Source organism: Falco peregrinus, chromosome 3 (assembly GCF_023634155.1).
Source record: "Falco peregrinus isolate bFalPer1 chromosome 3, bFalPer1.pri, whole genome shotgun sequence".
Lineage (NCBI taxonomy): Eukaryota > Metazoa > Chordata > Aves > Falconiformes > Falconidae > Falco > Falco peregrinus.
The window spans coordinates 71,412,650-71,421,763 of NC_073723.1; the positions used below are offsets into that span (position 1 = coordinate 71,412,650).

Here is a 9,114-nt window from a genome sequence, read left to right on the forward strand (position 1 = left end):
GACACAAACAGAAATGTTGGAAATAGGGCCTGTAAGACCACCTGCTTCCAATCCATAATATGCATTACAGCATCCCAACTTCTTGATTAAAGACAAGGATAGACTTTGCTTGTGATTTTTGTTTATTTTACTTTAAAGAAAAGCCTTATACTGAGACCTGGGTTGCAGTCCTAAGCAACAGAAAGACTGATCTCTCTGTCATGAAATACTAAATGTGAAAATGCCTGAAACTATCTTAAAACAAAAATAGCAGAATGCCAACTACAAAATTGTATTTTATATATAAAACTGAATTTCAAAGAATGAGGAAACTGTAGTTACTCAATCCATTTTCAGACTTAAAATTCAACCACATGGATTGTGTCTGTTAATGGAAACCAAACAGAACAACCAATAAAAAAGCACTAAAAAGACAGGCAGATAAAAACATCAGATATTCCTTGCTCAAACCCAGGTACACTTGGAAAAAAAAGTCAAATTACTGTCACATGCGCAGTCACTGTAACAGGAGAAAAGTATACCCCAGCTAACTATTCAGAAGTTATACTGAAAAGTTGTCACTAAACCAGGCAAAATAAAATGCCTTTATTGCCTGCTCCAGGTTAACACCTTTTTTAAAACCATGCTGTCATTTAGAAAAATAAAGGGGCTATCATTTAAGCCTCTACAAACCAGAAACTCTCAAAGTAAGATTACATCCTTAAGCACTGCAGATACCTGCAGAGACACAGAATTTCAGCACTGATATTTTTGCCAGAGGTGGTCTTGTGCCTCTGGTTTTATTGTAGTCTGAGCTTCCTCCTGCTTACACACCTGTATGCTTGTTTATGACACCCAGTGTGACGACATGATGCAATTTGAGAAGCACAGTATGGGGTCAATCATTTTAAACCTGGCTGTTCATATCCCTAAGTGTTGTTTTTTTAAAAAACATGCAGTTGGCTGGACTATGAAATTCTCTCCACACTTCAGCTGAAATACCTCTTTTACTTAAAAATTACTGGAAAACATTTTAAATACATAAAAATAAAGGTGTGCTTGTCTAATCTATACAAATCCACATTTTGTAAATTGAATCAGCCACAGTGTATGGTATTAAAGTAAAATGTGCAGTAATTTCCTAGTAAGTTACTGGCATTTAACCGTGCATTTTTCCAAGGCACAGGACATAAAAGAACTCCTACAATGGCGACTCAGCCTACCACAAGAAAATTTTCACCTTCTAATGAGACAGCAGGGCACATTTTGCCCACTCTTCATATTGAGCGACATAAGGCAGCCCAAGAACCATAACGAGAAAATTCAGATATCCAGGATCCTTCATCACAGTCACAATAAATACTGGTCCCCTATACAAATGAGATACAAAGCTGTACAATACATAATATGGGAATACAATTTTATTGTGTTAATCTGCATATGTATTGGTACAGCTGTTCTGTGAATGCTTCCAAGGAAAATTTTTCCATAACTCTGGCTCTCCCAGCTGCTCCCATTGTGTCCTTTAAGAGAGGATCTCTCACAATTTTTTCCATGGCCTCAGAGAATTGCGTTGGCAGAGGATCACACAAAAATCCTGTAACATTATGCAAGATCGATTCCAAAGGACCGCCTGAATTAACTGCTATAACTGGACATCTCATGTACATTGCTTCCAGAGGAACAATGCCAAAATGTTCATTGCTTGGTGTATAAAGCACACATATAGAGTTACTAAAAAGAGTGATTTTCTGCTCATCTGAGAATGATCTCAAAAAAGTGATGTGGTCGTTAACACGAAGCTTGGCTGCAAGTCTCCTTAGCTCTTCATAGTGCTCCACATTTTCCAGAACTCGTTTATCATAACCACCTGCCATAACCAAGTGAACTTCATTCCACTCATGAGAATCAAGTCTTCCTCGAAGCTCATGCAAAGCTTCGAGAGCCAACATCAGATTCTTTTTTCTCTCGTACCTATTAATGGAAAGAAACAAGAACTTCTTCTTTGGTACCAGGTCAGCTATGTCTGCAGCACATGCTGTATCAAAGCTACTGATGTTGAGCGATGGGTAGAGGACATCTGGGTTTATGTGAGATAAGGACTTAAACGTGTCCTTGAACACACCAGCAGTGAACCTGCTGTTCACAACAATACAGTCTGCCATGCCAGTTGTGTACTCTTCCAGCCAGTCGAGCGGTAATCTGTAGATGCGCTTCAGGAGAGATTCTCTCTTGGTAAGAAGCTGATCAGGAAAGTGACAGTAAAATAAAACCTTCTTACGGGTTCTGGCCAGCCGAAGTACTGGAATGCAAGCAGACACCTAGTGCAACCAGGAGAGCCAAGGGGAGACATCGGTTATTTGTGTCCGCGCCCACCGGTGCACGCATGTGCTCCCACAGCCGTGCCCTGCAGGCCAAGCGCCTTCTCCCTCTCGCCTCCACCACCGCACCGCACCGCGCCGCACCCCCGCCCCGGGCGCCTGGCTGCGGCCCCCAAGTTCCTCCCGCCCTGCCTCGGCCTGCGAGGCCGCCGAACCGGGGCTTCCCCCTCGCGGCCCACCGCAGGGCAGAGCCAGAGGGGAGCCCAAGCGGCAGCGCCTCCCTCCCTCCCCGCAGCCGCGCCCGCTCCCGCCCCGGGCCGCACCTGGTCGCAGACGAAGACGTCGGCCGGCTCGCCGCTGAGCAGCAGGACGTACAGCGCCACGAAGGCCATGCGCAGGGCGGCACACAGCGCCTGCCCGCGGCCCCACAGGCTGCGCGGCAGCCACCCGCCGGCCCTGCGCACCGCCAGCCCCCGCGTCTCCGCGAAGCAGCGCGCAGCGTCGTAGTGCGCCGTCCAGATCTGCACCCGGCAGCCCCGCGCCTGCAGCGCCAGCGCCGCGTCCACCACCAGCCGCTCCGCGCCGCCCAGCCCCAGGTCCGGGTGCAGGAACAGCACGGACGGGCCCTCGCCGGCCGCCGCCATGGCCGCAGCGGGGGGACCGCGGGACCGCCCGCCGGCCACGTCCCGGGCAGCAGTGCGCAGGCGCGGCCCGACGGCCGCCGCGGGACACGTCAGCCTTGCCGCCGGGCCTTCCCTGCCGCCCCGCCGCCGGGCGGCCCCAGCGCTGCCCGGCGCCTCGGCCGGGGCCGTCCCGGCTCGGCCGCCCCGTCCCGGCCGCTGGTGGGAGAGCGGGCGAGGCCCAGCCGCAGATCGGCGTCGGTCCGCCGGGAGAGCGGCCGCTGAGGCGGGGGGCGAGGGACGAGGCGCCGGCGCCGCTCAGGCACCGTCCCGGGCAGCCGCCAGGCGCCGGGCGGTGCGGCGGGGGGCGGGGCCTGCTGCGGGCGGGGACGTGGCCGGAGCGGCCGGAGCGGAGCGTCTGTGAGGCCGTGCCGACCCGCCGAGCCAGCGCCGCCGCCGCTATGGTGAGGCTCTGCCGGGGGCTGGCGCTGGCCGAGGCGCCCCCTCTCCGCGGCCGTGTCCGCCGCCTCTCACCCTCTCCCGCTTCTCTCCCCGCAGCCCGGGCCCAACCCCAGCGCCACGAGCGTCGGCTCCTCCGGCCGCTCGCCCAGCAAGGCCGTGGCTCCCCGCGCGGCCGGCTCCACCGTCCGGCAGAGGTAGGTGGCCTGGCAGGGGGGCAGCCCTCTCTCCTCGGCCCTTCGTGCTTGGTGGCCGGGCAGCCCTGAGGCCGAGCGCCGTGCGGGCAGGGGCTCCGCGGGGCCGAGCCGTCGGTCCTCGGAGCCCCGGGCGGCGCTGTGCCAGCCGCCGTGCCCTCTGCCTGGCTCCGCAGCCTCACGCAGGTGTCTTGCTTCTTGCTTGGTGCTAGAAGCTGGTAGGCTGCTGACGTGTTTTGGTCTTTGCTTCGCTCTGTTATCCCTTAAAGGAAGAATGCCAGCTGTGGGACAAGAAGTGCGGGCCGTGCCACTTCCACAGGTACTGGTGGGATGTGGCGATTCTACACGGAGGACTCTCCGGGGCTCAAAGTGTAAGTTGGATATATGGATGGTGGCGGGTATGGCGGGTATCTATTTCATTTCCTTATGTAGTCATCCAGTCTTTGATTTGAGAGGTCAGTGTTGTGGTCGGCATGGGGAAACGTCCTGAATTGATGGCTGCTTAGACAGATTTGAGGTGAAATACTCTATTTGTAAACCTGAAAAGGTAGCTTTTAGAGTTATAGTGGCCTCAAAAAGGTAGGTGCGAGTTATATTTTGTAATTGCCTAGGCTTCTTTTAAGTGCTCTTGGAAGACTGCAAGAAATGCCCTTGAAGTTGGGAATGCTTACTTGTCAGAGTGAGTTTAGACATCTGCGCACATGTTTTTGTTCTCTTTAAAATTTTTGGGTTTTTATTAATAGGTGTGTTGTGATCCTGTGCCCTTCCTTCCCTTGAAAGCACAACTGTTATGCCATACGCTTGCATAATCTCGGGTGTTCTTTTTAGAAGGCTGAAGAGAAATTATTTTAGCTGAGCTTGGAAAGCAAATAGTATTCCAATACCTTGTATGTCTCTGTTTCTGCAAAGTGAATATTCCAAGATTATGGTCAAGTATCTGGTGGTAGTGTCCCTTATAACTGTAAAGAGAGTCTTAAGTTTCTAGTTTTTGGCTATTCATATACTTTTTGTGTCATTCAGATCAGCTTTGCAAACAGGCTTTGCAGCATAATATTTGGGTAAAAATGATAGAAAGGTGATGTATTTCGGCTGATGGGTGCATGCTGAGTCATCCTTGAGTGGGAGTCTGCGCTTCTTGCGGAGTTACACGTCATGGCCTCTTGTTCTTACTGGGTTGAAGAGACTCAAGATACTCAGGGATGCCCCTATTGCTGCTTTCTTTTTTCTAGAATCCATTAGTATTTTATTTTGGAGCTTTTTAAGAGGGCTGCTGCTGGCTGGTGATAGTATAGTTGGTGACTGAGTGATTGTTCCAAGGATAGTCCTTCCTCTGAAGTTGCCTGGCTTGTTTTCATTCACGTATGTGCTTGACTCTTCAAAAACTATACTGCAAACCATCTAAGCAGTGGTTTCTGCTACTGCAGGTCTTGCTTTCCCTATTCTGAATCCAGAGAGGAGACAAGGCAAAGAAAAGGAAAAGGCAATGAGTAATAATAGTGTTCTAGGGTAAATCTGTGCAGATAGGCAAGGCATCTATTTTCTGTTGTCTACTAAAGATCAATAAAAAAAAATAAATAAAACCAGACTGAGAAAAAACAGGTGTTCTACCATAAGGCAGATTATCAAAAACCTATTGAAAAAATATAAGCCGTCAAAGCAGCTTTACCAATTTCAGTGTTTCCTTGTGAATCCTTTGGTTTCACTTTTGATGTTGAGTAGTCACTCAGTTGTTCTAGAGTTCAATACAAGCAGGTAGGAAGATAGACTTTTCCCTTCTATTTATGTTGCAGCACCTATTAGTGTTGCAAAATGGTGGTTCCCAATTTTAAGATTTTTTGGAACACCGGGAGTGGTTTTTTTGCAGGCTACCATGGGTAGCTGTATGGTCAGGCTTTTAATGGAAGAAACAAATCTGTAAAAGGGAGTTGGTTTTACAGATCACCTGCACACTAGATACAAAATTTTCTGAACCGTGACTTGGGTGCAACTTTCTTGCTTACAGCTTTCCATGTATTTTTCTACACATGTTTTTACCATAGCAACCAATTTTACGATCTCTATCCTGTTCACTAGGTTTAAAAATGAAAATGGGTTGTAGAGGGCTTATAGTTGCCTCAGTAAAGTGCTGCAGCCAGAGCTGTTTTTAAAAATGGTTGTGATCACTACTGCATAAAGCAGTGGGAAAGCTTAACCTGGCAGTGGGGTTTTCTTCAGTGGTTACTCATGTTTAAAACATGAGCTGTTAAAATTACCGGGGAAAAAAAAATACATAAAACTACCTGAGAACAGGTTATTTCATGCTAGCTATGATCAGGAGAATTCTCCTCTAGATCAAAAGTTTTATGTTTTATATTGTGTGTAATTATACCTCTGATTCTTTAGTATCAGTACTCAACATCAGAAATAATACGTTGAATAAGCAAGTTTGGTTCACCTCAGGAAAGTGCTTTATCTGTAGTACAGGATGGTACAAAATATATGTCTTTTAAAAACAGTATTAGCAAAAGGGAGCTGTGGGGGATCAGGTTGAGAGTGGGATATAATATTTTTCTCTTTAAAACTCAGATTGAGCATCGCATACTTTGACAAGAAGATTAAACCCAAACTAGTTCGTCTTTCTGTGGCGCTTGGTAGCTGTGGTTCCTCTATCTTGCCTTGAGCTTTCTTGTTCTAAAAGCTATAGGTGGTGTTTCCTGTGGAGCCGTGATAGAGAATCAAATTTGTCTTGTGGTATAATATGTGGCCTTATGAAATGAGTATGCACAGTACTGAATCTTTGCAGGTGCCTGAATCTGCTGCTTAATTAAAATACGTGGTGGGTTAGGAAAATTCAGGGGTATGGAGGAGAATTGCAGGGTTTCAGCAAGTTATCTTTGCGACAGGAGGAAATTACATGCACATGTCGGTATTGGAACGCTGATTATTCTGTAGAGGGAACAAAAAAACCCCAAACCAAAAAACACACGAACAGTCTCCCCTATTTATTTCTGTGGTGCTTCTCTCTTTCTCTGTGCCCCTTTGGCAAAGAGTAGCTTACATATTACTACTATTAAAGGCTCAAGTGAATTAAATAGTAATTCAGATACAGTGTAAAGACTTTGTGCACCTGATGTCATGATGATTTATATTACGTAGGACATAAAGAACGTATAAAACACTGGGGATTGAGAAGTACGTTCTGTATCCCTTCATAGGAGTTGCTTATGTAGTCACTGTGTGTGCAGACTTTTTTTATTTTGCCTGTTTTTTCATTGGTTTATTTGCTAAATGCTTTATCTATGTGTCCAGGTTTTCCATACCCAAATATGTCTAAATATGATAGGTAATAATTGAGTTTTAAAACTCAATATAAGATTACTGTTACGAAGTGCATGGACTGTGATCTTACAGAAAAATATGTTAGTAAAGTGTTTCAATCCATTTTCAGTTTCTTTTTTACTTTGTATTCAAGTAGTATTTACCTGCTTATACACAGTAACCTGGAGGGTAATCCAGGCTGGATAACAGGATTCATGGTGTTTCTGCCAATAGCAGGTTGAAAATCAGAAATGCAATTGTATGAAGTGAGTGGTATGAAGCAGTGTTGAGTGTTTGCAGTTGTGTAGTAGTGCACGTAATTGTTGTCTCAGAACAATGTGAAACAGCTGATTTAGGCTCCACATGCACCCTGAGATTAAACTGATTTTTAAAAACAGCACTATATAATTTCTAAACAGTGTATGAAAGTGGGAAGGAAAAAAGTTAATAAGTTTGTTAATTTATACATCTTAGGTAATGATATAATGATGGGGTTAACTTTTACATACTGTGTATCTTTTTCAAGAAAAGAAGTCCTCGTCTCACCTCCTGTGAAATAAAACCTCTGAAAAAACAGCTAATGTGAATTTAATGCCAAAATTTTACTAGCCGCTAGAGGACTCTCTTGGTTTTAGTATCTGGCTACATCTCTGTTCAGGTGGCTATCTGAGTAGTAAATAAAGATGATAATTCTCTGTAGATTGTTTTCACAATGATGAGTAATAATGAACCATGCACTACTTGTAAAAAGTGGGGGTTTCGTTATTATATTGTGCTTTATAGTTACTTCACAATTAGGGTGTGTAGAACTATCTTTAAAAACATTGGGGCAGCAGCAGTTTTTCATAGGGATGGCTATCTCATTTCTGTGTACTGTAAGGTATTTCTGTGGGAATGGAATAAAAGTGTACACTTGGTTAAGAACTGGTAAGTTCACTTGTCTGATAATGTCTGATCTTTGGACAAAGCAGACTTGCTTATGTTAATGCATTTTTTTCTTTATTTTTAGTGGCCCTGTTCCAGTTTTGGTCATGAGTCTTCTTTTTATTGCTTCTGTGTTTATGCTGCACATCTGGGGTAAATATACTCGTTCATAGGCTCAGCTGCGAACTTAAAGCATACGTCTTGGACCAAAAATATGGTGGATCCTGGTTGTTCTTGGAGAAAGACTGGGGAAGCTTCCCATCACCTGTTGAAGTCCGTTCAACTTTGGCTCTAATATCAAATGAATTTCTCAGTTCGCTATTTGGGCGGGTTTAAAGTCTGTCATGGGTCATTTTATATTTGTATCTGTACACTTAGAATACAGGTATTGCAATAAAAGTTCTATATGGAAATAGAAACAGACTTAACTGTATTTTTTCCTCTTATTCCAGCATACCACAACTAAAACATTATACTTGTGGTTTTCATATATAACCGTATTTCTGAGTAAGTGCCATTTGATAGTTCAAACCAGATGCTTCTATACTGTACACTGTTACATAATCTTATGCCAGAAGATCTTTGTTTGCGAATGGGAAAGGCAAAATCAGATGCTCAAACATGTGAAGGTAACAGACATGTTTATTGAAATAAAACAGGTGCACTAGATGAGCTGGTCATGTTCTTCTGTTAATTCCAGAAAAATAGCTCCATTTTTTTCCTAAATGCAAGTTAAACTTTACTCAGTGCTCATTATACATAGAAGTGTATAAATATGCCTGTTCTTCAAACACTGCTTGAGGAAAAACATGAACTGGTACCCAGTGGGTTTTAAAAAGAATTGCATTACTGTCAAAGACATTTTTCGTCTGCAGGTCCAGACTTTCAAGGAGACTTGGTCAGGAAAATGGGATGGGAGGGCTGGAAACGCAATGGCTGCATTTTAAATAACAGAGCATGCAAACAGGCTGGGATACAGTTAAGTGGCTCTTCCTATAACCGCTCCAGTTTCCCTGGGTGGTGTTTCTTTTGAACAGTCAGACAGTTCTTCTCTTTTTAAAGGTACATACATACTGTGCATTAGCATTTCAGCTGTTTCTAACTGCTGATGTGGGTTTGAAATTCAGATAACCAAATCAGGCCTTTTCATACAGTTGTATGGAATTATTTTAGCCTGTTGTTGATGTTACGATTCCTGTTTGAATATCTGCTTGTAATAGGAAAACAATATTCTTGGCTATATAACTTTGATACAAGTGTTGACTGCTGACATGTAGAAGCAGCCTTTCTTAGGTACAACCTTCCTGTAAAGAAATTCTC

General features: G+C 44.9%; 2 protein-coding genes across 2 annotated transcripts; one reads left to right on the forward strand and one right to left on the reverse strand.

The window, feature by feature from the left end:
- Positions 1-1,382: 1,382 nt before the first annotated feature.
- ALG2 (ALG2 alpha-1,3/1,6-mannosyltransferase) lies at positions 1,383-2,977 on the reverse strand. Its single transcript, XM_055799846.1, has 2 exons — positions 2,624-2,977; positions 1,383-2,300 (listed from the first exon to the last, which is right to left on the reverse strand). The coding sequence occupies exons 1-2, from the start codon at positions 2,942-2,944 to the stop codon at positions 1,401-1,403; spliced, it is 1,221 nt and encodes a 406-aa protein (XP_055655821.1). The 5' UTR covers positions 2,945-2,977; the 3' UTR covers positions 1,383-1,400.
- Positions 2,978-3,224: 247 nt separating this feature from the next.
- On the forward strand, positions 3,225-8,213 carry SEC61B (SEC61 translocon subunit beta). The gene is made up of 4 exons (XM_055799847.1): positions 3,225-3,384; positions 3,479-3,576; positions 3,843-3,944; positions 7,880-8,213. Exons 1-4 carry the CDS (start codon positions 3,382-3,384, stop codon positions 7,965-7,967), a joined length of 291 nt encoding a protein of 96 aa, XP_055655822.1. The 5' UTR covers positions 3,225-3,381; the 3' UTR covers positions 7,968-8,213.
- The last annotated feature ends 901 nt before the right edge of the window (positions 8,214-9,114 follow it).